The 27,710-nt window shown below is 44.6% G+C and overlaps 2 protein-coding genes across 2 annotated transcripts in view; both read left to right on the top strand.

Annotated features, from left to right (window-relative positions):
* The first annotated feature begins 4,204 nt into the window (after window positions 1–4,204).
* LOC146179578 (syntaxin-12-like) lies at window positions 4,205–17,207 on the top strand. The gene is made up of 9 exons (XM_084579244.1): window positions 4,205–4,444; window positions 5,875–5,986; window positions 6,097–6,168; window positions 6,288–6,357; window positions 7,353–7,578; window positions 8,958–9,131; window positions 11,428–11,500; window positions 15,522–15,604; window positions 16,740–17,207. The coding sequence occupies exons 2-9, from the start codon at window positions 5,941–5,943 to the stop codon at window positions 16,833–16,835; spliced, it is 840 nt and encodes a 279-aa protein (XP_084435370.1). The 5' UTR covers window positions 4,205–4,444; window positions 5,875–5,940; the 3' UTR covers window positions 16,836–17,207.
* A 2,655-nt stretch (window positions 17,208–19,862) lies between these two features.
* The window catches only part of LOC146179577 (F-box only protein 25), a 31,287-nt gene continuing 23,439 nt past the window's right edge, over window positions 19,863–27,710 (top strand). Inside the window, exon 1 of the mRNA XM_084579243.1 lies at window positions 19,863–20,312. Within this exon, the coding sequence (XP_084435369.1) occupies window positions 20,203–20,312 (110 nt within the window). The 5' untranslated portion in view covers window positions 19,863–20,202. The remainder of the gene's footprint in view (window positions 20,313–27,710) is intronic.

The raw sequence follows: 27,710 nt of genomic DNA, 5'->3' as shown, positions 1-27,710 counted from the left end.
TGCAGCGACTTCTTCCAGGATACTAAAGTCACTGGAACTCTGAAAGTACCGCAATCAGCGGGCGGCACGTGGGCAACATTGGGTTGTTGTCTCCAGGAATGCTCCAGCGCGACGAACGTGTCGTCTGCTAGACCACGGCCGGTCTCGGGGGAGAGCGCGCGCCTCTCTCCCTCGAGACCGGCCGTGGCTAGACAAGTTTCCCCCCGCAAAGGCATCGTTGATTGATTTTGCGCTGAAAAATAACGAATGGTGGTATTAAAGAATGAAATCTTACATGGGACGAGAGTTTACGAAAGCATTTAAAGCGTCGCACGACTGCCATATGGTAGAAGCGACTGCTGCGCAGCCCCGATCGTGCACTTCACTCCTCATGCGCTCACAGCAAGATGCCAGCTTAAGCTTGTTCTATGGCGCCTCGTTTGTTGCAGAACAGGCTATTCTGCTTTATATAACGGAAACGAGTAATTCTAAAAGGCTCGCAAACGCATGTTTTTGAGACCAGGCAAACTGTTTATAGCAGTCATATATGCCGCGTTCACGTGATAGCTCGCCTGAAATGTGAGTTATTGTCTTTGCGCTTGCTGTCTCATTCCCGTCGTACTTCCCTTCGTCTTGTCGCGTGCTATTCGGAATGACATGTTATACGGCTCCAACCACGCTGACGCGCGAGACCAACGCTCTCAATTCGCGGCTAGATGGCCGCCTAATGAAACCTTTTCGCGACTACTTACAAGGGGTGGAGAAATGGGGAAGGCGCCGCTAGTAGTAAAGAATTAAAGCGCCAAACCAAAGAGATTATTTGGGCAAGCCTTGCCGTGCAGACAAGCTGTGCGAATGAAAACTGAAAGAACGGAATACTCCAGTAACCGCGATGATATGATGTGCTCTCAAAGTGACTCAAGATGCGCAACCCATGCTCGCCAGCATATTAGCTCATTCGTACCGCGCTCAAGCCGTCGTACTCGAAAAGTAATGTGATGCCCCCCCTCCCCTCCCCTGACCTTTCCTTGCTGTCGGCTCCTAATACATGTAAGTCGTTTTGAAGAGAGGGCGGTGTGGAGCCAGGATGTATGAAGAAGTCAAAAAGTGCAACCCATGCGTTCGAGCGCTGAATAAATACAGCTGGTCATCAGTAACCAATTATTAAGCCCAAAAATGGTATATATTCCGTTGATTGACATGCAAACCATGCCGACTACATTGCGTCACCTGAATCCACTTAGTCGGCATTGCAGATCGATTGAATTAAATATAGAGTACCCCGCTGAAGGTATATAGATGATAGCAAGGAGATGAAAAGCGAATGACAAGCAGGTAAACAGGCTATTGAATAACAGAACACAGTGGGTCTGGAAACGTGGAAGAAGTAGGAGGTAAAGAGTGCAAAAAAAAAAAAAAAAAAAAAAAAAGGTGTCGCCTAACAGGGAGAGAGAAAGGGGTGTGTAGGAGGCATGCGGCATCGTGAATAGAGCGACCGTGAAGGTGAAGAAAGGGTTGAAAGTTTTGTGCGGCACGGCAAACGTACGGCTCAGAAAGCGGACAATTAAAAATGGATATATGAAAGGCAATAAAGAAAAACGAAAACAGCCGAGCTTAAAAACCAATTGGAGGCATGGGAAGACGAAAGCAGTGCACAAACAATTAAGCTACTATTCGGGCGTGCAATCGAACGCGTGTAGAGGTATGACTGTCAATATTTAGGAGTCAACAACTTAGTGAAAGTGCACGTTAATCTAAAGACAATGTCGATATTTAGGAGTCAGCAACTTAGTGAAAGTGCACATTAATCAAACCTTTTTTTTTTTTTTTCTTTCAATAAACTAGATTTTCTTGTAACGGATGGCTTTAAATACCCTGAGATGAGTGATTACTTAAGACATTTAATCTCAGTGCGTTATAGCTTGACGGTAACTCAATTCTTCCAGAGAATGTTTTCTTTCTAAGTAGCTTTTTTTTATTCTGCGTGCTCAAGCAACAGGTAATATGCAAGTGATTCTTACCACTGGAAAATCGCTCTAGGGATGTTTTGGTGCACATACAAAATGAAAAACAAAAAGAATAGCTTTGAGAAAAAAAAAAAAAAAAAAACGATGCATAGAGGACGCAGAAGCTATAGTATGCGCCTAATTCGCTGCCGCTAGAACATTATTATAACGTCGAAATGTTTAGTTTACTATATGGTGGGATTTTCGATAAGCTCTTAACACGCTGCGAAAGAGAGGTTGTAAGGCCGGCACTCGGTTTCTCACCATGAACAAAAACTGCGCAATAGGCTCGAAGCTAGGTCACAGTCTGTCCAACAATTTGACTGCGCTTGTGTCTCGTCTCTTGTCCTTAGTGGTCGTGTGTGTTTGCGCTCTATCAAAGTTTTCCAAAAATGAACCAACTCGCCCAGAAAGAAGTGTTAATGAAATTTCATGTGCTTTTGCGGCTTCGCTTTTTGCGAAGTCAACGAACCGCGACAACAGTTCCCAAAGGAAAAAATAATTAAATTTCTTTGGAAATATTTCACGTGTAATATCAACCTTGTTATAATTTTCTTAGGGAAACAATTATAGCCTGATTAGTTCTGTAAAGAGTAGTCGGCAAGTCGCCCCATTATAGTCCTTTAACCAGTACATTCGATTACTCATATTTCGTACCACACACTCGAAAATAAACACGCATTAGTGTCCGGATTTGAATTTAGCATTATATTAATTACTGGCGTATTAGGTGCTCCTCATTTTTTTTTCGCATTTTTCCGTTTTCTCTCGGTGCGCGACAAGAACCGCAATACCTGCCATGACGACACGCAGTTATGTGTTTTTTTTTTATTTTGCTCTGTACATCTACCATTGATATGCTATTAAAGCGTCCGCACTCAAGTGCCCACTATAACCGCCTTTCCTCGTAAGTGACTGGTTTAATTTTTCGTATTTAATTTGAAGCCTTGCCCTAGCTGTACTTGACTTTTTTTTTTTTTTTTTTTTTTTTTTGGCATCTGTGGAAATGTTTCACCCTTTCGTGAGCGGCACGTAAACAAATGTCCGTGACATATGTATTTGTTAATCGCTAACAAAAAATAAATCCTTGAGTGGCGTATATACTCATTTATTTTTGCCGGTAAGCAGTGTAATGCTTCAATTTATATGGTTAAAAATATATATATTTTGCTCGCGCACTGTAATTTGTGTAAGCGGTGATTAGGGTGCAGAAAGAACACCAATTAAGGAAATGAATTAAATTGCTGATGATTTAAGATAAACGTTCAGTCATACATTGATTAGCGCAAGCTGCAAAATATAAGCAGGTGTTCGTAAAAGATTCGCAAAGAGCCCTCATAAAGCTCAATTAAGCTTTGATTCTCACGTATATTGTTTTCCTCCGCGTATAATACCGCTCCGTACGGGAAGAACAAATACAAAACACCACACTTCGTGGGAAACAATGCGTACAAATATCTCATCTAACGATTTGTGGCTGTCCGCAGGAATAAGAAGCGTTGAAAGAGTTTTAAATAGCGATGCAAACATCGCGCGCTGCTCTGAAGGAACATCAAAGCGTGCAAGGCGTCTCCAGAGAGATGTAAAGGAATTGCATGGATCAGTTTAAGCCCCTGGAATAAGTAGTCTCTTTATCAAATACTGCACCAATGGCGTAGCGTTAGAAAATAGCTCCAAACAGAACAGCGCCCGCTCATCTGTACCTCCGCTGTCCCCGCAGCGGCTACGCGCCAAGCGCCGAACGTGGCACCCCTGTTGCAGGTCGCGCCCTCTCGCGGAAGTCGGTGCCTGTCATCGCAAAAGCGGCCCGCTCTCCGGCGCCGGTCGTCACACTGCTCAATCTTTTAGAGCACTATACCACAGGATATGATTAGGGTCGGCTTTATTCCCGCACTTAGTACATGACGAGCTTATGCTGTCCGGAAACATGCCTAAATTTTCGCGAAACACTATCCCCCCCCCTCCCCGCCTCCCCCCCCTTTTTTTTTTGCTTTGCAGATTGTCGCGTCCTCTGTGGACTATGTATTCAACTAATAAATGATTGAGCATTCAAGCAATCAAAGTATCATAAGTTCTTGTTTTTTTGCTTACTTATATCGTGAAAAAAGAAAAGATTCGCAAAGGATACTTTGATTTCAAATACTATTTTGAACTGAAACAACGTTGTCCCACGTGACCTGTGGCGTCACGAATTTCCATGACGCAACTTTGACACGTGACGCAAACGCTGCTTTGCTGGAAAAGCGACCCTCTGTCGGCGGTAGATCATCTGTGCTGCATTCTGCCGTGTACGATAGGCGTTGATGGCTGCTTACACAGCTGTGCCGTGACAAAATCATCGCCGATAGCCTTCAATGTCAGCGGCAGGCGCCAGCGTTGGCGCTCGCTGAAGGCCCCCGACCACCCACGGGACCCGAAGATCAACTGCCGCTCAGCTGGGAACCTCAATCGGTGTCGCGGTAGGCCTACTTCGAACCTCTGTCTGACCGGTTGTTTTTGCTTTCTGTTGCGAGCATCCCGGCGTGATTCACCCCGCGACCCCGCCGACACCCGTGGCAACCAGATCACGAACACGCAATCTCGTAGCGGGGACGAGGTCGGTCATTCTCTCACCTGGATGGCACGGCTCCGGTCTGACATACGAAACGCCCATCCACCGTCTCGCGTGACTGTCCTGCGTCGCGGATTTTTGTTTTTGCGTGTGTTACTGGTTGAGAAGTAGCATGGGAGGGCGCGACGAATTCTTCCGCACCGGCGTTGCGCCCTTGGCTGCAACAGGACGCCGCCGAAATATCGCAGTGTACACAGACAGAAGTCAGTCATTTCGTTTCGTTTCAGTTTTGTCAGAATTCGATCATTGGCCTTTAGAAATGTTTGTTGTTTCCATAATATCTCCATCGCACGAACAATTAGACATTGCTATCGGCGACCAAGTGGTCTAACCTGATTATACGCCCGAAATGCCCATCTTGCAGCGAACGGAAGCAGGCTTCATTGAACATCCCAGCTTCCAGGCGCGTATCGGGTGTCATAGCTCGTATTGATTAAATGCCTGTGGTCCGGGCGCTGATTGTTATATTATTGCGTTAGACGGCATAAATCAGATTTACTATTGTATTTACCTTTGCTGCTGTACCGTTGGCAGCCCACTGTAGCCTAGCGCAGCACTTGCCCTGAAAAAAACTCCCAAAACTGTCACGTGCTTGGTAGTACAGCTGCCTTCACTCATCTGTTATAACCCTGTCACACTGGAACTTTTGATCCTAATTGCTCTCATCTTTATCAAAGATCTCAAGCATGACTGAAGCATCCGATGCTACACGGGAATTGTCAATAATAAGAATTGGTCCTCAGTTTATGTCATTGTGAAAATTATCTTCTTTTTTTCATGCTGACATACTTTTGCCGGCCGTGTGAGAAGACAGCTAAAACGGTCGCAGAGTTAGCTGACGAAATTTTTTGTGTGCACTGGTTGTAGACCCGGGTACTGCGATTATTTTTAAATACTTTGTATAAACAGCCTGGGTGCACTAAAAATAATCTGTCATGCATTTAAATTAATTCATAACATTGGTATTTGTATTTAATTAATTCAATTTCGCTTTTAAAGCTCGGAAAGAGCAATGGTTTTAACACCACATTCTGTTGTGCTTGAAAACCTCGTATGCTACATGGGAGTCGCAACTGAACCATGCAGGAATGGGCTTGAATGCACTTGAAAGCACTTGAAAGCGGTCATATTACAACCTCCTGACCTGCATTGAGTTTGATGACGATTGAACACACTGTGTGACAGGGGTAGTGTGACTCCTTCTCGTAAGTGTTGGTGCAGGAACTATACTCATGTGCCATTGTGCCATATAAATTTGTTCTTTCTTCATCTGTTCAGGATCACACCAAAAAGGACGACAGAAGGCTTTAAAATTGTAGCCGGTCAAGATTGCCAACTGCTACCATGACTGGGAGATACGCAAACTTCAGCACCGGATCCGGGAATGCCGGTATGAATGCAGATTTATTCTACGTAACACGGATCATTAAAATATTTCATGACCTCTGTAGCCTGTGCTGATCTGTGTCATTGACTAACCTAACCAACGCTCTCTTGCAGGCACATCAAACACAGATTTTCAGAGCTTGGCACAGACAATAGGGACGAATGTCCAGAAGATAACTCAGAATGGTGAGAACAGAGTCTCTCGGTGGAGGGTATTTTTGTGTTGCACATTGTCACCCGGTATAGTGCAGAAATAGTGGATGGTATGGTAAATGTAAAAGTAAATTCACTTTAATTTCTTTCAGTGGGGTCTATGAAGAAGATGGTTCAACAGCTGGGCACCTCTCAGGATTCTGAGACCTTAAGGTCGCAGCTGTAGGTACCACTTGACCAATTTTTCTTTCACTTTTGGTGTGCATATTTATCATGCTTATAGTTGGATGGTTGTTTGCTAAGACCTTTAAACTTGTAGTCAAAAACAATGAAAGATGTGAAAGATAATGGCGCTGTGCACAGAATTAAATAGGCAACTGCAGCTATTACCGTGGAGTTCATTTTGCACGGTATAGGTGACAGTTGAAAGTGCTCAGTTTTATTGAAGGGTAGTCATCTGCACATTCCTTTAGAGGTCAAGCACACACATAGCACGTGATATTGGGTGTGCCATACAAATATTTTCATTATCTAAGTGTACAACAGTACCTCAACATAGTGTTCATCCTGTCGGCTCACCTTGAAATTTAACGTCCTATTTTGTCTCTGTACCATATAACCTGAAATACAACTGACACACAATGGAGATAGTAATTTGTGTGCTTTATATAGTGTTTTAGAAAGAAAGAAAATGAATATTTTGGACGAGGATATTCAAATCACTGTTTTATACGTTCAAGGATACAGGGTTGATTAGTTTCACGGCAGAGCCAATGGGAATGCGGGCTTTGAACTGTGTTGTTGTAGATTTCCTCCTATATACTGCTATATAGGAAAGCGTAGCAGGGGGCGGCAGAAAGTTAGGTGGGTGGATGAGGTTAAGTTTGGAGGGGTCAAGTGGATGCAGCTAGCACAGGGCCCGGCTAATTGGAGGAATATAGAAGAGGCCTTCGCCCTGCATTGGATAATCCGGCTAATGATGATGATTAGTGCTCCTTAACAGCAGTGTCATCTACCCTATCATCTTCAGTGCTGACCAGACTTGTGAAGGATCTGGCCATACCACTACATGCAGTCACGTTGTGCCCGAGCGCAAGTCGAGAAACAAGACAGCATCTCTAAATCAATGCTTTGCCGCTGGAAGTGTTGCTGAGAGTGGCGAAACTGTCGAAAGGTATTGTGTGACAGTGTTGTCATTTCTGTGGCATATGGTGCAGGCACCAAATCCAGCAGTACACCAACCAGCTGGCCAAGGACACCAATGCCCAGCTCAAGTCCCTGGCAGCCATGCCCCATGGGGAGCAGGGCGCTGGAAGGCTGCTGCGCGAGAAGCTCACCAACGACTTTTCAGAAGCCCTGCACCACTTCCAACTGGTGCAACGCGCAGAGGCTGAGAAGGAGAAGGACTCGGTCAAGCGCGCCCGCGCTGCCTCCGGCATCGGGGTGCGTCCCCCATCTTCCCCTCTTTCCTCAGCATCTGTGTTTGTAATCCATTGCACGACATCTTGCACTCTAGTGTTCGACAGAACACCATCTAGTCTTGAGGGAAGTGTTCGCATAAGTCGAAGCTTGAACCACTTTAGTAAATTGGAAAATTGGGCAGTTTGGATTGGCTTGGTTTTAAGAGAAATGTGGAGTGGAAAGGCACACAAAGAAGGACAGTGCAATGCGAGCACTTCTCGCATTGTTTGAAGAACACAAACATAGGTAGATCACTCGGCAGAAATGTGAGTTCTGTTTACTCTGACCCAGTTAGAAACCACAATTTGATCATATGTAAAAATGTCTCGCAGTGTGCCTCGCAACCAGTATTTTTGGGAGAAAAAAAAATACTTTTGTCGAAATAAAATCCACAGTAACAATCTTGCTCATCGGTGCACACCTCAACCTTGCTGTGAGGGAAGGCAGGAAAGTGGGAATGGAAGAAATAAGGATGTGTGTTTGCGGAGCGCCCTAGAATAATTTAAACCACCTGGGCACATTTAGCATGCAACATTTTATACACCCCTAAGTGCTATGGTATTTTAGAGTGCTATGGGAAGAGAAAAAAACAAAAGGCATCAAAAGCAGGAAATCTACACGGTAAATGACATATTGGGTTTTGAAATAAAATTAGTAATGCGTGTCGGGAAATAGATTGTAATACAAATGCTAATAGAGGTAATGAAATAACTCGTCTCAAAATGTAAATGCTTGCAAAGCTAAACAACTCTGAGACTAGATGAGATAAAATGCTGCTAGGGAAAAAAACAGAATAGACTTATCGCTGTGTGAAATTGTATTCTTAAAACTGTAGTGTAGTGTGTGGAGATTTAAGGTTAGACGTTTCTGTGGTGATTCAAATGACCAAACGGCCTTTTAATGTGCGATTTGAATTGAGAGCCTCAGTTCTGACTGGGCTGCGTCAAGACTCCCTCCCCAGGTGGTCGAAATTTCTGGAGTCCTCCATGGAATCTCTCACAGCCTTAGTTTCTTGCGACATTGAACCATTATAAACCAAACCATACTTTTTGTTCTTTCAGTGAATAATTCATAGATGTAAATTTCTGTCCTTCTTTGCAAACTGACCTGGCTAATAGTGCTGTTTTCAACCAAACTGATGCCACAAATGGAAAGGCTCCTTTTCTTTTGCATTTGATCTGGTGCATTTGTTGGCAGAGTGAGTTTGGCCACTGTTTAGTATTGGATCCATTGTATGGATTATAATGTCTTTAGATAACAAGTATTGTAACACACTGGGAAGGGGCTGACAAGGATTGTGTCGGAGCCCATTTGTAGTAACCACTCCTGATGCCTTTTCTTTCCCCCGCATGGTGGTGCAGTTTGAGTCGTCGAGCGGCCGAAGCGGTGCGGGCAACCTGATTGAGTTGGCCTCGCCAGTGCAACCGCAAGAGCCCTCACGGCAGCAGCAGCAGGCGCAGAGCTTCGCGCAGATGGACGAACAGGTCAACCTGGAGATGCTGCGGGAACGGGAACAAGCCATCCGCAAACTGGAGGTAAGAGGTGCACGGCGCGTGGCTCTCCAAATGGAATAGGTGCCAGGGCAGGACATGACATATCACATGCAGTGCTTGCCCATTGCACGCCAGTTGTGTGTCATTAGGTCATTTTTACAACAAAGCTGTTAGTGTGTGACATGCAGCATGGGTGGTTTTACTGGCTCAGCACATTGCATAACCCTCTGACTGTGATGTCCTTATCGTAGAACCAGTGGCACCATTAGAATTAAGGAGCCATATAAACATACTTCAGATGGGTGTCTGTGGAGTCGCTTCATTTTAGTGCAGATTTTAACTTTGTTGGGGAGTTTGTCGGGCCAGTCGACAGAGTTAAACTTGTGTCGGGCCCGACACAGGTGTATCTTATTGGGCCCAACACCGGGCCCAACATGGTGCTTTAGATGCTCTGAATTCTTTGCACTACGCAAGAAGCTGGCGCTTCGTTTTGCCTGTACCCAGTTTCGTCTGTATCGTAAAGAATTCAGTGCGTCAAAAGCAGCAGTGTCTTGGCTGTTGCAACCACAATTTTGTTTGCAGCATTAAAATTAAACACTTGTATCGAATTGTTGGCAGTGCTTGAGCAAGGTACTTGGTGTCTCCATACAGAAGTCTGTGTGCGAGTATGCGAGAACTGAAGTTCATCATTGCAGTTTGCGTTTGGTTAATAGTGAAGAATAATGTTTGTGATAGTGAGGACCATCAGATACTGTGCAACTTTGTACAAATACAGTAAAGTTGGCAGATTTTTTACAGTTCACTCTGCACTTCCTTGATATGTATTTCTCTACGATTTTCTACATTTCTGTGTGTGCTTTTCTAGAGCTATGCTCTAGCCTTCCTCATTCTTGATGTGTACTTGAGTTACCACCCTAGAATATCATGTCAGATGCGTGAAAGGAAATTGGAGCTTGAAGTGGACAACTGAAACAGGGACACGGAAGCACGAAATGTTAGCTGTTGGTAAAGAAATACGAGCAGAAGGTCTGTTAACACTTCCATAGAGCAGTGTCCTCACCGTTACATAGAAAGTCTGCTTCACTAGTATTCAGTCCTAAAAGATCTCTTTTGTGCTTGCATTTCAGTTGTCTTGTTTTCATTTCTGTTGATGCTGATATTACATTAGTAAGCAAGTCTGCTTGTGTTAACCCAGGGATGATTTTGTTCACTGAAATGTACTGTGAGTAATTTAACCCTTTCACTGTCACGAACGTACCGGTACGTATTCGCGTTTCCTCCCCGCAGTGTCAATAACGTACCCGTACGTATTCTATCTTGCGTTCAAATCTTCGCGCCTCACCGTAAAGCTGCCGCGCTTGGACTTGCTCCGCCATCTGTTGAATCTTTCTACAAGCTGATATGCTCGCTCCGTGCCGATAAGACACATATATGGAAGAGTATGGTGCAACCGCGCCCGCCCGTTCTTTGCTCGTGGGAGGGGGCGTGGTCGCTCCGTGACACTACTCTCTCGAGCGAGCGATCCTTCGGCGCGCGCGTGCGTTTATGGGTTCAAAGTTTGTTCTGCCATCTGCGGCAGGTTTGGAGGTTTTTATTTTTATTCTTTGTCGCGCTTCCGCTACGGCGTGGCAAGTTCAGGGTCGCACGTGGTTGCCTCTCTCCGACTGACATATGACTCGATTGCTGCATTCGCTCTCTCCACGCGCCCTCGCTTGAGGACAGCTTGCCGTTAGCAGCAGCAGCACACGAGTGTTTTAGCCCCTTTCCATCTTTTTCTCTTTCGACTTCACTACGCGTCGTTTCTCTCCCTTGTGCTGGCCACTGAATGTGCGCCCTCCGCGCGCGCTTACTTTCGGATGGCGGACCGCGCGGGACCTTCGACGGCTGACTGGAGCGATGGCTCTTCGGGTTCTGATTACCAGCCAAGCTCGGATTCGGACTCAGGATCCACCACACTCTGAAGAAGTATTGAGCGTGTTTTTTTTTTTATTTTATCATATATCATTTATAGTCAGACTGATGATGATGATGTTTATTTAAACACCTGCAGAACACTGAAATGTGCAAATTGCATTGACTAATTTATTTGTATACCCACCATGATGCAAAATAAATCTTTATGCTCGTTCCCTGATATGCTCGTTCTCTGAAACCAAGCCGACACTGGGGGTGCGTCCCAGTCAGAAACAGCCGACAGTGAAAGGGTTAATTGACCAGTGTGTAGTTTGATGTCAGTGTGTAAACGTAACGTAAAATGCTGACAGTGCTGCCTTTGATCTGTTTCATGTCAGTGTCTTAATTACACTGTTTTTTTTTTCCCCTTGCATTGCATGTGCAGAATGACATTGTGGATGTGAATGCGATATTCAAAGATCTGGCAACGATGGTTCACGATCAAGGAGACATGATTGGTAAGTGTTAGTGAGCGATACATCATCTTTAGAAGTACACGTAAAGTCTAGCTTCCGGGCTTATTTTACTGCAGGTACGCTTATAATAATAACGGATAAAGTGCTGCTATTTCTTTAGTTGGTGCGATTCACTTTTAACGTTTATGTGAATGAGTTTGTCTTCACATCTAGTACTTCTCCAACCGGCTCTACTGTGCTGTACCTGGGCTTGGATGCTACTTAGCACAAAATAACTTCATGCATAATTTGGTGAATATGTATAAAACTAACATCAGCTGTTCCCGCCCAAAATGCAGACGCAGAAGCTACGTCCATTAAAGAGCCCCAGGTAGTCGAAATTTCCAGAGCAGTCCACTGCAGCGTTCTCTGTAGCCTGAGATAGTTTGTATCTTTTTAAACCAAGTCAGACCTGGAAAACTGTGTGCGCTGTCAGTTGGAAAACAAGACCCTTGTCCTGGAGACCTTTGACCTACGCTGCACCTAAGCCTGCCTGAATTGGACCATATCAGAAAAAGTCTTGGTATGAAAGTGAATCAGACCAGTGTCAAACTTGGGAGAGGGCAGAGTACTGTTCTTCCATAGGTCACCACAGGCAGTCTCCGACGGTTGAACTCTTCTCAGGGGCATTTCTTCAGTTCAGACTCATTGGCTATAACTAAAGGAGTGGGTTTCTTCACTGGGTGGCCACAGATAATATTTATGAGCGCAGCAACTTCTCTGTTGTGTTTGTAGGTCATGACATCATGCAAAGTTTTTGCGGGAGGTTGGGGAACTCTGATATTTTGCACATCCTTACATGCTGTTCAGCTTGGCGGCCTACTAAAAATACTATTGACCATTTCTTGCGCTCTCTTCTATCTTGTCTTGTTTTTGTTTGTTTGGCTGATGAGTGATACTTCAGTGCTGACATATGAACTGACATCTGACCCTCAAGTGTCCAGTGGAAAATTGCGAGGAAGACGACCCTCGCTATCAGCTTTTGGCACAGCGTAGATATGTTGTCTCTCCATTCCCTCCAAGGGTTATCTTTATATCTGACTCTACAAACTAAGAGAAAGGGAGGGGGGGGAGGGTATATATAAGCGGCCATTATGGAAGTGAACGGCTGACTTCTTCCTGCTTGAGCATGAGACAGAAATGTTTTCTGCAGCCTGCATCAGATAACATCAAACATTTCTTAACTTGCTTGTCTAGTCTGTTTGGCCCACACCAAACTAGATAAATTTGTCAACAAACCATTAATGTGTGTTGTGGCCTTAACATGTATTGGGGCCACTGGACTCGGTCGTAAGTGTTGCCATGGCAACAAAATAGCTTAGTTTCTATATTGTCTAAATATGTATGTGGATAGGAAAAAAAAAATCTTCCCTCACTCAGTTACTGCCGCCTACATTTAGTATTAGCAGTTTTTTGTTCTTAATTTCTTTTTTTTGGCATCGCAGATAGCACGCTGTTGTGTTCCACATTTGCTCACAAAATGACTGCACTTTTTATTTCCGTTAAGAAAAAATGGAAATTTAGGATCACATTCATCTTTCCAATGAATGCTTATATAAGCATGTCGCAAGTTGCGTGCAGTGGACTTGGGCACGAGTCGTTTTCAAAGTTATCAACCTTTGCACCCATCGGGGTGCACGTTTCTCATGAGCGTTTTGCACTGTGGGGCCAAATGAGTACTCTTATAGTTCAAGACTAATGTCTTCTCTCAGCATCTATTAAACTAGTACAGCTGTTAAAACACAGCGCTAGTTGTATCGGTGCCTGTTACTGCTTTTAAGCTTCCTTGGGCACCAACTTATAAAGCCTTTTTAAGCAGCATCGCTCGCACTGCATAGCATGTTCCTGAAAGAGTACAGTAAAACCCCGTTAATTTGAATTTCACGGGCTTGAAGGAAATGTCTGAATCAACCTAATGTTGAATTATCGAAAGGGGCGAGAAAAAAAATACGCTGCACATCGACATACCTTTATTTTTTGAAGAACACTCAGGGCCTCAACAGCTTTGGTCACAGTGTGGTGCGGCAGTTCATCACAAGCATCATCTACATCTTCGAAACTTGCCTGTTCAGTCCCTAAAGCTTGTTCAACGATTTCACTGTCGGTGAGATGGCCATTACTGTCGATTGCGACATAATCGCACAGTCATACATTCGATGGCAGAATGCTTGTATAGTCTCTTTCTTCCTCCTTGTTGGTGTCCAGGTCATCCACATCGGTGGTGTCAACACCCTCAGTGAAACCACAGTGTTTGAAGAAGTTTGCAATAACTGCAGGTAGTGTGTTGCTCTAAGCATGCACTAAAATGCGCATTGCACTAAGAAGAGAGATGTCATACTTGCGTCCTGCTTCCAAGCATGACAGCATCGTACGTTCAAGCATCTGCTTGCGGTACCGGGTTTTCAGGTACCGAATTATTTCCTGGTTCATAGGTTAGTTAGGTTAGTGGTATTAGGAGGCAGAAAAGGCAGCTCGTTGTTTTCCAGCCCCAACATGTTGTTGTGCGTGCTGCAATTGTCGAGGACAAGCAGTACCTTCCGTTTTTTCGCAGAAAAGCTACGGTCCAGTTGGCTTAGCCAAGCTTGAAATATTTCGGACGTCATCCAAGTCTTTTTGTTTGATTGTTATCCTACGGGTAGCTGTTTTATGTTCTTGAAGCGCCACGGTTTCTGCGACTTTCCAATAAGCAGCGGCAGCCGCAATGTGCCAGTCATATTCGCTCAGAGGAAAACAGTCACCCTATCTTTACTCCACTTGCCGCCAACTCAAGGGTCTCCTTTAAAAGCGAGTGTCTTATCTGGCAGATTCTTATCAGAGTCTTGCAGAAGAGCGCCGTCTCATCTGCATTAAACATTGCAGGGCTCATAGGTGCAGCCACGCGCCTCGGAAGCGCACTTCTCCAGTCGTTCTCGACGCTTACACCCATAACACCTTTGGCTGCAGACACTGCGGAAGACTAAATTATGCCTCTTCTTGAAGCAGTGAAACCAACCTTCTGATGCATTGAAACCTTCAATGTCTATCATTAGGGCATACCATTCTGCTTGTGTGAAGATTAGAGGTCTGCTAAAGTTGTGAACTTCACGAGTTTGCAATCCATTGAAGCAGCTTCTTCTAGCTTCGGATGTGCTGCCGTTCGGAGTCTCTTCCACTTATTAGAGAACTGTTGTCCATTGTAAGCCTCCAAAATTTGGGCTTCGATTTTTTTTTTATGTACGAGCTCAGCATGCTACTCTTCTCATTAAACTTTGTCATGATGGCCTGTTGCGGAATTCCTTCCTTTACAGCCTTCAGTATTTCTACTTTTTCTGCCAAGTCCTTGGCAACGTACTTCACCCGCTTTGCTAGGGCCACGGTGGCCATCGCAGGAGCCGAAGAATGCAGCGCTGTCGGTAGAACGCTGTCCACACGCGCGACAATCACACTCCATGCCACACATACGCAAACACACAAAAGAAAATGACGAGGCGCAGCCACGCAATAAAAAACGATCCATCCCATCATGCCTTCTTGGCTGATGTTACAACGATGAGAATGGCACCACCTTTCCATTTCGGTCGAACAGCAGCGCAGCTCCCGCTCTAATCGCCAGCATTATCACCTCATTTCTTCTACCCTTATGGCCGCCCTCTAGACATGCAAGCTCTGCGGCTTGTCCGAATTAACTGAAGGGCAGCCAAATTTGTCCAAATTAACGAGTTTCATGCCATAGAATAGTATATATGGCTGCCGGGACAGGGTGGGCTGTCCGAATGATGCAATTTTCTGAATTAACGAGGTTTTACCGTATATTGCACTGTTAATAGGACCATATTTGGAGGACGGTGTTAGTTGAGTATGAATAGAGAGTGCCGAACACACGTCTGGTGAAGTCTTGAGTTTGGGATCCTGCTCTCTTTGGACAGCGTTGCAATGCTCTTGATGTGCTGTGCATCTTCAGACATGGAGACAGACACCACATTTTTAGGGAGTGTGGGAACCGAGTCTCGGTGCATTCTGTTCTTGCCTTTTCTGCATCTTACAGACAGCATCGAGGCAAATGTGGAAAGCGCGGCAGTGCACGTCGAAGAAGGAGTCCAACAAGTCGCAAAGGCGAGACAGCATCAGGTGTGTTTTTGTTATCTTTAGAGAGTTAACGAACACTTGTCTTGCAGCTACGGCGCTCCCACTAAACATGAAGAATATCGGGGAGTTGTCCTGCTCTTGTAGGGCTGCCACCAAGGAGCAACAGAACAAATTTTCTGTTCTTTCGTCGCAGTGATTGAGGAGTCATAAAATAAAGACTAGCCAGCAGTAAGGAAGATAAGTGTTTGAGCATTTTTTTGAGGACAGTTTATAACATTTCTGTCATAGAGGCATTTCAAAAGCCAATAACTTGTCGGCTCATAGGCCACTGAACACTGTTAGAGGGGTGGTTTCGAGCCATTGATTCAACAGCCTGTCAAGTCAAATAGTGCAGAACTGTGCCAAGGTTTTGAAGACCTTCGTGTGACAGGAGCATGCCCTCTCGGATGCAAAGCACTTAAGTAACACGCTTGGTGGTGGAATCAGAGCAATAGAATTGCTGAAAAATTGTGGAACTTCAGAATGTAACTTGCACCTTGCTACTGTTAACAGGGATACAAAACAAAAACAATTGCTCGCTGAAAAGAGCATGAACGAATTTTGCTTTAGGAGGGCCTATCACCACTGTAACAAACGAACATCTAATTAAAAGCTTTTTCTTGGCTAAACTTTGTAGTCTTATTGTTTGCATGCCTGCAACGGTGATCAAGTTTGTTGTGTAGCAGTGGCGCAGTTTGTTAGACTCCGATAGCAATTGAGGATCTTCAAGGCTCTCAACTGCCTTTGAAGCTACCAGTGTCATGGAGGTATAAGCCATACATGGCACCAAAAGGCATACCTTTGCGTATCTCTGGCAGGTGCCCTAACCCACCAGTGAAGTCTTGATGGTAAAGATTTTATTACTACAAGTTTTTACAGTCAGCCATCAAGTTCGAACTTGATGGCTGACTGTAAAAATGTGTCGTAATAAAATCTTAAACTATTATGGAATGGCAGTGGCATGTTTTGTCTTCTGCTGTAGTAGCAGTTGTGAAAAGTAATGCACCTAACGTGCGAAGTACCCGCTTTGAAATGCAGTTAGTAGTTTGCAATGTTTTGTACTTGCTCTAAGTACCTAAATCACAGTTTGTTTCAAAATGCCCTTTTCTTTTTTTTCCTCTTTGCCTCTTCGGAGCAGGAAAAAGCGAGGAAGAAGATGTTCTGCCTGTTCCTTATTGCTGTTATCGTGCTGGCCACTCTGATAACCATCATTGTAGTGTCTGTGAAGAGATAACGGAAGACAGCATCACGGGAAGCCTGCTCATCTGGCCTTGCGTCTGTGCCAGTGAAAGAGGGAGGAGAGGATTGAGAGAAGGTGGAAAAAATGAAACCATCTTCATGTTGCCTGTTTGAAGATCTTTTTTTTGTTGACAACCCAACGAACTGGCTAGCAATCTGCCGGAACCTACGACAGAAGTTTTGGCCACTAGTTCTGAGAAACATTCCACACATATAGTTGTCCAAGGAGATCTAATGCTGAGTTGAAACAGGGATAGAATGTTAACACTGGTTAACATTCTTTAAGCGGCACGAGCAGATTTGCTTAGATGGCACTGGCACGCAATTTTCCCAGCTTTTTTTTTTTTTTTTTTTCTTCTTTCTTAAGGAGCCGGCTCAGTACTGGCACTGAACGAGGAAAGCTAACTGCGCATGTTCTACCTTCCCATCGGCATATTCGTTTTGTCGAGTCGTGTTCCATGTATTTTTTTTCCCCTGCCTTTTTGGCAACATAGCCAGTGATGTACATACACTAATATATTCTGGTTGCCCCGCTGTAAAAGCCTCGAGACAAGGGTATACCACAGTCCCATTGAGGTGATCAATAAACAGTATGCAAAAAAAAAAAAAGGCCTGCTGTTTTTTTTGTTAAATACCTAATTGGATAGTTTTGTCACGCTTTGACACTGTTTTTGGCATGCCACTTATCCAGCTCTCTAAGGCAATGTCACGAGAGTGCTTTCCTGTGCAGTAAACTGTGCTAAGCTTTCAAGGTTGTCTGCACAACATTCTTCATTGGTTTGGCTAAGTCCATTTTGCTGTACAAATTGGGAAGCTGATCTCAAGTGCTGCACTTGCACCTTTAGCCACACAATGGGGACCAGTGGCTGAAGTTAATGTTATGTGGAGTCGCTGTATGGCTGATTTTATTCTCTCAGCAGTAGCCGCCCAGGTAGATACTTGCGGCTAATCATTTGATGATGATAATGGTGTGGCAGTCCCTCTCAGTCTGGCACCAAAGGGATAAGGTGCAACATGATAAGAAAAACACTTCCATTGCTCTAAACAGCACCTCTTGGCAGCTAATGACAAAAATTTTACAGAATGAATGAGCACTTATGCCAATCTGTTATTAGGCATAACAAGTTAGCGCTGTGTTGTAGGGAATATTTTTCTTTTTTAATTTTAACACCAATGTATAGCAGTATGCAAATTGTCATCCTTCTGAATGGGCCGGGTGCATCGTCTTTTAGGTTTAACTTTGAGATGTTTCTGAGTAAAAAATGCCCTTTAAAACTGGTTGGACAATCCAGGATGTAATAAAGCATTTTTTTTTTTAATATTAGCAGCTAACAGCATGGAAATGATATGCTGCCTGCCCTGTGTGTGTCAGCTTTTTGGATACTTTCAGATATTCTTCGGTGTGAGAATCGCTGTTGAAAAATCTGACGAGCCATGAGGGTAGTCTGGTAGTGGGGGATCACGCTGATCAGAGAATGGATTTGTGCTCGTAAGGGCAGAGACTTTAGCAGTAGCATCATTATCCAGCTGCAGTGGATCTTTGGGGCAGCTTTGCGATAAAATTTGCTCTGCAAGTTACCTAGTTTAAACCAATCCAGGTTTTGGGGAAGGTTCCCATCAACCCTGAACTATGCTAGCTGGTACTGTGCTTCATTGCAGATCTCTATTTTGAGTAAGGGGCAAGTCTGAGTTTGTTTGATTTATGTATTGAATTACTACGGTATAAGAATTTATTATTATTATTATTATTATTATTATTATTATTATTATTATTATTATTATTATTATTATTATTATTATTATTATTATTATTAGTGTACTAATTCCTCGTATTTTGAACTATGTAGAGGTGTATTTGATATCACATATGTATAAGACCTAATATTTAATAGGTAGCTTTGTAGCATGAGTGACCAGCTGCATTAAAAGAGTTAATTGTGAACATGGTTTCGTTTAGTTTATGAGGTTTTAACATCCCAAAGCGACTCTGGCTATGAGAGACGCCGTAGTGGAGGGCTCCAAATATTTTGACCACCTGGGCTTCTTTGACATACTCTGACATCACAAAGCACACAGGCAACTTGCTTTTTGCCTCCATCGAAAAACGGCCGCCGCGGCAGGGATTCGAACATCATGTACATGAATAAAGGTTATAATAATAAATGGCTTTAACTGATGTACGATTGGTTCAGATTGTTCAAACGAAATGCTTTAGGACTTGCTGCAGCGGTAACTATATAGTATCAGGTTCGCTGTGATTTAGCTTGCTAGAGTTGAAGCATTTGTCAAATATATTCAAGTGCAAGCAGTTGGAGGCGAAGGGACCTGAAGTAAGGGAAGGTCGCAGTTCCCCCTGGAGAATTGATGGAGCAATCAGCCTTTTTGCATGCGCCCATTTCCGGAGACCGTTAATATATTCCGCGAGTGTCTTGTGTTAAACGAAATAAGTGATCTAAGCGAGTTCTGGTGCTGCGGCTTTAGTGCCTGTGCTAATTGAGAGACGGGAAAAATTGACCCCTTTGCATGCCGTGACAGACTGACTCGGGCAATAATGTGACTGCTCATGTTAATTGAGTAACAACTCCGCGCCATTTACAGGTAAATGTACGTAGCGCAACATTTTGCTGCGGAAAAGGATGTGAAAATATAAAACGATGACGCAAGTTGGAATTTTGTTCGAGGCAGATGAATGTGTCGTCGCGTTCATGACATGAACTCGACGACATCGCATCGCATCTCGCAATTAAAAAAAAAAAAAAATACACACTCTTGAGGACAATATGCAGCGTGTAACAGAGACGGGCACAGAGTAACGGTCGATACGTTTATGACCAGGAATGCCAACAAACACTAGCCACTATATAACAACACTCACGTTTATTGCATCAAGACGATTGCACACCGCAGGATTTAAGCGCGTGCGACGCGGTTTTCACTTTCGGTTTCGCTCCGTTTTCAAAAGGCCGCGTGATGTCGCGAGCGAATGTCTTGTGACTTCCTTGACGTCACATCCGTCAACAAAAAGCACGCACCAACAAACTGGCGGAGAGCGCGCAGCGCAGTTGACGGGGGTCCTGACGGCGCGGAGGTTTGCGCGAAGGGAACGACCAGTCGCCGTTTTATTATTTCAGTTCGCCTTCGTTCTTTATTTTCTTTTCTTTCTCTTCGCGAGGTGCCCGTCGGGTTTTCTTTGTTGCGAGTGTAGACTGGTTAGTGAGTCTGCTGTTGGCGGTGCGTCGTCTCTCCGTGCGAAAACGCCACGCGACAGTCGCTTAGACCCTGCTGTTTTCTGAACACGCTGTCGCACGGATCCATCGAACAGCAGCGGCGGCTTTTTCAGTTGTGCTTCACGCAACGGCGCGATGCCATTCATCGGCCGAGATTGGCGTTCTCCGGGAGAAGCTTGGGTGAAAACTGAAGAAGGCTGGGAAAAGAAGAAGATCCTTGAGTTCTACTGTTGCTCTGATGAGAGGTGAGAAAGAAAGAATAATATTGCGCCGCGCGTGCGATTTTGGCCTTGCGTTTTTTGCCTCTTATTTGCGTACGCGTGTGTGTAGTACGGAGCCGACGTCTGTCGCTGGGTCTCTGCCAAGGACGAGCAATAACGGGACAGGCCATGTATCGATTCAGACAGACATCCGAGATCGAGAGAGAGACGGCGAAGGAGAAAAAAAAAATGTCCAAAAATGTGGTTCGCTGTCTACCTTCGCTTTACAGGCTGTTATTATGCATAATTCTCGTTCGCGATAGTCTGGTAGTCGTCTTGCAATCGTTGTCCGCCTTTGTTTTGCTCAAGGTGTGCATTGGTTGAAACAGCTGTGAGTGCGAGGAGAGAGGGTTACGAGACAATGTATGGGAGCCTGGCGTGACTGGGTCCGTCGTGCGCACTTCACACCAGCGCGCAAACATCGCGACTCGACGTTAAACCCGACAAAAACAAAGGCAGCGCGCGATAGGCAGTCTCAAACGACTCGCTAGCGCGTTTCTAGCGGCTCTTCGCTATCCCCTCTCCTCAACCGTTGCGCCAGCCAGCTGATCCCGTCAAGATGGCGGCTTTCGGTGGGCGCCCCTGTCAGAAAGGCGAGCAGCGCTAAATAACGCTCCGGCGGCGGGTTATTCGCCTCTCCCTCGGCAAGCCGTCAGCTGAATGGCTCAGCTGTTGCTTAATGCGCACTAATGTAGCTCCAGCGCGTCGGGCAGAGCTTCTGCTTATGCAAAAAGTAGGCCAGTTCCTCGTTCGTGAAACGCGCAGCCCAGCCTAGCAGTATCAAGTGCTTTCTTTTTTCGCGCCGGCGCGCCTTATTCTAGAGCAATGACAAAGGCTGGCACGGTCTGTATGTATACAAGTGAACTGTCGCAGGCAGCGCCTGTCTGAAAGTGTGTTTGCAGAGATACCAGGCTTTCCTTTAATCGTTTTATATTACTCACTAGGTGTACATAAATGTGCGGGCCGCTAGCTTTCGTCCGCATTTTCTGTTCGTTTTCCTTTTTTTTTTTTTTTTTTTTTGTCCGAAGGCAGATATGCTGTTCTAACTACGGGCCTCTGTTCTTGATATATTTTTCACTTGGGCGGTCCTTCTGGCCTGTTTGTGCTTTCAACCGCGAGACCAGAGAAAAGAAGTTTTGGGATTAGCACCAAGTCGAGCGCAACGGCAACTGCTGCTGCATGGTAGGATGACAGCAGTCGAGTCGCTTGGCAACCGCTGTTTAACTTGGGAGGCGCAATCAGCGTTCTTCATGATCGAGCATGGCCAAAGGAAAAGAAAAAAAAAAAATGAGAATGAGGCGCGCATCCTCGTGGTCACGGTTGAAATCGTTGTATATATGTGCGGCAATTCGATGCGCATTCACCGACTTGGTCGACACGCAAATTTTTCGAGTTTAACTTTCCCCGTTTCTATGTTTTCCACGTTTTGCTTGATCGGCTGGACAATTTCGGGAACCTGCCATTCTGGTCATCATATTTAAAATAAATAAATAAACACGAAGTGCAGGTTCAAACATGTCACACGCGTCCGTACCTCTTTTTTGCTCTGCCACGCATGGAGGCATATATTTTCCGTCTTCGCAATCACTGTTTCCTGACTTTGACAAAAGTAGGTGAGTCGCTCATGGAACAATAGTGACGTAGGTTGTGGAGCAGCGTCAAGTTTTAAGAACGAGGATTTGAAATACTGTGTGTTCGACGCGCGTCGTCTGCTACTCGCGCTCTGTTCCGCGAACGCTCTCATGGGCGGTCGCGCACGAAGTCCACGTCCGTTTTCTTTCTCTTTCCCACAGCCCGCTTATTTCCCAAGTCCGTCACATCCGAGAGATCGCTGTTGTTAACCGTTTCCGCAGGTTCCCAGAGCCAAATGCGAGGTCCAACGGAGCGCAAAAGACGGAAAAAAATAAAATAACGCGCATCGTTAGCAAGGACGGGTTGCTCGCTTCCTGGCTGGCGGACCCAGTCCTGTTTCTACGGCGGGCACTGCTATAGTCGCTGACCTATTTAGCCGTGCACGAGGATTATTCACGCTTGCTTTCTTTCTTGGTGTTACTGGTTTTTATTCCTTTTTCGTTTTTCCCGACGCGGCAGTGCGCCAATGCATCGCCCAGCCAGGCGGACGCAATACCGGACGAGAGAGTCGCTGTACTATTATATGTATAAATATACAAGCCCGCCGCAACGTGTGTGGAGCTACGTTGCTACCGGAGCTCTTTTCCGCGGTCGAAGAACGCGCAAGCGTTTTCGATCGCTCGCATTTAATTATTTCCCTTTCCCACAGACGCGCGCGCAGTTCAGAAACGACTCTCGATTGCGACGAGCGCGCGGGACGACGAATCGGAAACCGTTGCCTAATCGCGGGCTCCCGAGGTCAACACGTCGCGCGCAGTAGGCTTTTTGCGTGTGTATGCCGCACACGGTTGCTGGGGCGCGCGCCAGTTGCCAGTTTTTCCCAGGGCAGCTTTTCTTTGCTCGTTTCGTACATTCAACGGAGCGGGCTGTGGTGGACTGTATATCGATGATTGAGTAGGGGGATTAGGTTAAACACTTGGAAGTTTGCGCTCTCTTCAGAGGGTTTAATTTGATGCAGAGGTGGTCTAGATCTTGCCGCTTAAGTAGTAGCTGTGGTAATGAAGGTGTGGAACATTTAACAAAGTGTGGATCGAGTTCAATAATCTGTGGCATATGAGACATGTGCTGCCTTTCTTTTTTTGTGTGTGTGTGTGTGTGCAATCACTTTGACTTGGCTTGTGGCCAGCTAACTTGCATTCATATATATACTTGCTACAGCTCAACTGCCATCCAGTTCTCTTTGCTGTGCGATGTCAGTGCACGTTAAAAAACCTTAGGTGGTCGAAATTTCCGGAGTCCTCCACTACGGCGTCTCTCATAGCCTGAGTCGCTTTGGGGCGTTAAACCCCACAAACCAAACCATCTTTGCATACAAAAATGTGTGTGTTCTTTATATATTTTATAAGTGCATTAGCAGGCAGCGTACCCGATTTACAACTCCGTTAACCCTTCCCTTTCCATGGAAAAATAGGTTATTTCAGGGTGATGTGCATAAAACAATTATGGTCATTCATAAATTTTAACACTTCGTTTATGGCAGAATATCGAAGTGTAACTGTAGCGTCCTTTTAGATGGCGTGAAGAAAAAAAAAAAAGCTGGTATAATTCATACAAAAAATATCTGATTGACAATATTTGAGAAGTTGAATAAGGATCTAAGCATATGTTTTATATATTTCTTTGTCAAAAATGAGTATTCAGCATTACAGAATCTCACGTGTTAAACTTTTTCGTCAGTAAAAGAAACAAGTCCTTGCTCGAAGCATTCTGGTCTACTTGTCTATTTCGCATTGTCAGAGTTGACTTCAGGCTGTCTTGTAGAAAACTCGATCCACTTCACTGCTGGTGGTGGCAAATCTCATTGGCAGCAGCAGAAACAAAAGTTAAGGTGGACACCTGTCGATACCTGTACTCACCTATGGGGCTGAAACGTGGAGGCTAACCAAGAGGGTTTTACTTAAGTTGAGGACAACGCAGAGGGCTATGGAACAAAAAATGGTAGGGGTAACATTAAGAGATAGGAAGTGTGCAGGGTGGGTCAGAGAAATAACTCAAGTTACTGACATTCTAATGGAAATCAAGAAGAAATTGGCATGGGCAGGACATGTAGTGTGAAGAGAGGATAACCGATGGTCGCTTAGGGGAACAAACTGGATTCCAAGGGAAGGAAAGCGTAGCAGGGGGCGGCTGAAAGTTAGATGGGCGGATGAGGTTAAGAAGTTCGCAGGGGCCAAGTGGATGCAGCTAGCACAGAACTGGGTAAAGTGGAAAAATATGGGAGAGGCCTTCGCCCTGCAGTGGGTATTGTCAGGCTGATGATGATGATGATGACCTGTCGATAGTTTCAGCTGAGCAGTCTGGAGGAGTCACCTCTGTTTGAGCAGGTAAAGTCAGATGAATAATCTAATCTTTTCTCTCAAAGCTATCACTTGGATTTACAAATCGAGTGCAGTGGAGTGTAGCCACAAGAAGAGAGCCATTGCTGAGTTGACTCGGTGAGAGAGACCGCCACCTGGAACACAGCACCGCTGGAATCAATAATCATGTTGACATGCTTGGCGGAGGGTTTGATAGTACTCCCTCATACACCTGACTTAAAGAGAGGAATTCAAAACTGAAGTACAGCTCTTTTGCAACATATTAAATTTGGTACTTGTCCGCAACCAGCCCCAATTGTGCAAAACAGGCTATTTTAGGCTAGCATCCAAATTGAATGAATCAAATAGGCACAGTAAAGAAAGGGTTAAATGTTGTCTGGTGAACAGAGATCCTACAGTTATTGCTTTGAAAAGCGGGCGTGATGTAGACCGTAGTATATGCTAAATGATTGTGCGGATATTTCGTTTAGACTTTCTTTTTCACAGTGGTGCCACCATTGCTTCGTGATGAGAAACTGAGATGAGAATATAATGTATTCATGCTCTTAAAAAAGATCATCCGCTTGCTGTGTCCTTAGCAGCTTAAGGTAGTGACCTGGCTCTTTCAAGTTAAATAAAGGTTTACTGTGTTGGTCGAGAGACATTCACAAGAGGGTATATAGCATCACAGCACTCATGCTGTATGTGCTGCAGTGTGTCTGTTATGTATAAAAAATGGAAGTGTCGCTGACAGCCTGTCAAAGCTATCATTATCAGCACAGGGATTGTTTATGATAAGGGTTTTCTCTTTTGCATTCTTACCGCTCGACAGAGCAGAGAGAACTGTTTTGTATATTGCTGGAATTTTATTTGGCTCGAGCATTTCAATAAGCCACATATAATTATCAACTCACCTTCTGAAAGTCATATCTAAAGACTAAGATTCTGAATATTGTTGTAATGTACAAATACAACATTATAACACACACCTTATGATATAGGACCATCAAAATCATGTTGTTGTTGTTGTTGTTGTTGTTATTGTGTTGGGTTTTTTTGGCACATAGGCAACTAAGGCCATCATGTGCCAAACACTAGGTTGCTGAGCTTCATTATAAATGAAAAGTAGGAAATTACAAGCCAGCAATAAATTACATCAGAAAATGTAATTTGCTTCGCGCTACTTGAGCCCCAGGCTAGGGACCCCACCAACGTCAATTTCTCTCCCAGACTGTCAATTAAACATTTCCATTGTCGCCATTCTGTGACTTGCTTTAAGCATTTAAACTTGCTTTGCAAGCAACTAAAGAAAATTGTTGGTATTACCAGTGCCGTGATTACTTTCATTTGGCTTTGTCTGTCTTGTTTCTCATGTGGTGACATGAAATGCTGCGTGAGCTGGCTTTTTATTGCAGTGTCTTTGTGTGTATTGATAGCTACCTACCACTCCAGCGTAAATTCAGCAATGGTTAAAGTGATACAAAAAATGGTACACACGACGTGATAGAGATAACCTGACAGTATCTTATTTCTCATCTGTAGCAGCCCATGCTGCTTAAGGAATGCTGCAGGGAAGGTCAGCGTGGTAATCTCAGCTGTTGGAGGTTGTTTAATGCGCCTATAGATTTTGTCGTATAAGCATTTCTATATTTTACCACCGCCACTACGTCACTCAGGTGTGACCACAGTTCTGTCTTGCTTCTCATGTGGTGACATGAAATGCTGCGTGAGCTGGCATTTTCAATGTCTTTGTGTGTATTGATAGCTACCTACCCCTCCAGCGTAAATTCAGCAATGTTTAAAGTGATACAAAAAATGGTACACACGACGTGATAGAGATAACAACCTGACAGTATCTTATTTCTCGTCTGTAGCAGCCCATGCTGCTTAAGGAATGCTGCAGGGAAGGTCAGCGTGTTAATCTCAGCTGTTGGAGGTTATTTAATGCGCCTATAGGTTTTGACGTATAAGCAGTTCTATATTTTACCACCGCCACTACGTCACTCAGGTGTGATCACAGTTGGGTATCATATCCAAAATATTGGGTTAAGTGGTGCAACATTGATAGTACTGAGCCACTTAGCGGATGACGTGACAAGAACGGCAGTAAGGCATGGAAAGGATGTGCACAGCGATTAGGTGAAAATGCCTGCATATGCTGGCTTCACAAGCCAGCACCAGTTATAGCTAGCTGCTTTTTGCAGTTCTTGCTTGTGTCTAGGGCTTAAAGTCAGGGGGTTCCAGGTGGTCTGAGCCCCCCCAGTAATACTTAAGAGGGATCAGAGACACCCCCAAATTTGAAAGTATAAGAACTGTATGAATACAAAGCAGGCAGCAATTTTTTGTTCTTGTCAGTGGTGTACTTGGAAGATTTCTTCTCTATCGTTTCGACAGTTTTGCAGTGAGTATAAGTAAGAACCAGTAACACATTTTCGAAAACCAGAGATGGAGAAAAATAATGATTTCTCCCTTTTGTATAAAACGATTTGAAAAACAGGCAGCCAGCCGCTTTCTCTCTTTTCCTCTCTTTCCACCAGTGCTCGAATCACTATAGACCCCCCTCCGATGGAGCCAGACTAAGCACTGCTTGTGTCCCAATGTTAAGGTTAAAACACAGGAAGACGTGGCATACTATTAGAATGCCCAAGCCTCTATCAGGATTTCCACACCAGTAGATTAGGAATTTTATTCTCGTACTTTTATGTGGTGTGAAATTTAGCATGGTCGGTGCCTCTTCGCAAAGCAGCACTTGTAACATGTTCGCATTTCTCCTGCATTCAATTGCATTCACCAGATGAAGTTTCACCATTCAGCATATCAGCACAGTGTTTCTGTAAGTGTGTTATGCAACCAACTTTGATAATGGAGGGGTCCTTTTTTTTGTTTTCAGACTTTCTTAGTTTTGCATTCTTGGTTTCTGCAATGCCAACTGTTTCTTACTGTATGGGAGGGCGCTTCCTGTAGGGTTTTCTTTTCTTCTCCAGTTCATGTCAGTGCATTTAACTACTTAATTCTATGGTGAGTGGCTATGGCATTTCGCTGCTGAGCATGTGGTTGTTGTGAGCTCAGTTGCTGGTGACATTTCAATGGAGCCGAAATGTAAAAGCAGCTGTGTGCATAGCTTTTGGAGTGTGTTAAAGAATGCCAGTTGGTCAAAATTAATCTAGAGCCTTTCACTACAGCATGTTTCACAACCTCTTCTACGGCTTCAACATATAAACGTGCGGTGGCCATTAAATTTGAACTTCCACAGATTTGTTTCCCCACTGGCAGATTTATTCTACCATGTTCATTTGTTCTTGCTGCAAAACAACGCTGTATAAATGGTCATCGTAGAAACAGTTGAGAGTCAGCAGCGCAGAAGCAACACTGTGTTTTGACACACTGTGTAATTGGCATAATTCAGTCTTGCACCGTTGATCTCCCCATGCAAAGGGATTGCCAGTAGCATCAT

The sequence above is a fragment of the Amblyomma maculatum genome, chromosome 9 (assembly GCF_055883805.1).
Source record: "Amblyomma maculatum isolate TAMU_Amacu chromosome 9, ASM5588380v1, whole genome shotgun sequence".
Taxonomy (NCBI): Eukaryota; Metazoa; Arthropoda; class Arachnida; order Ixodida; family Ixodidae; genus Amblyomma; species Amblyomma maculatum.
Note: the sequence above shows the minus strand (reverse complement) of the source record. Positions and strands in the feature narration are given on the sequence as shown.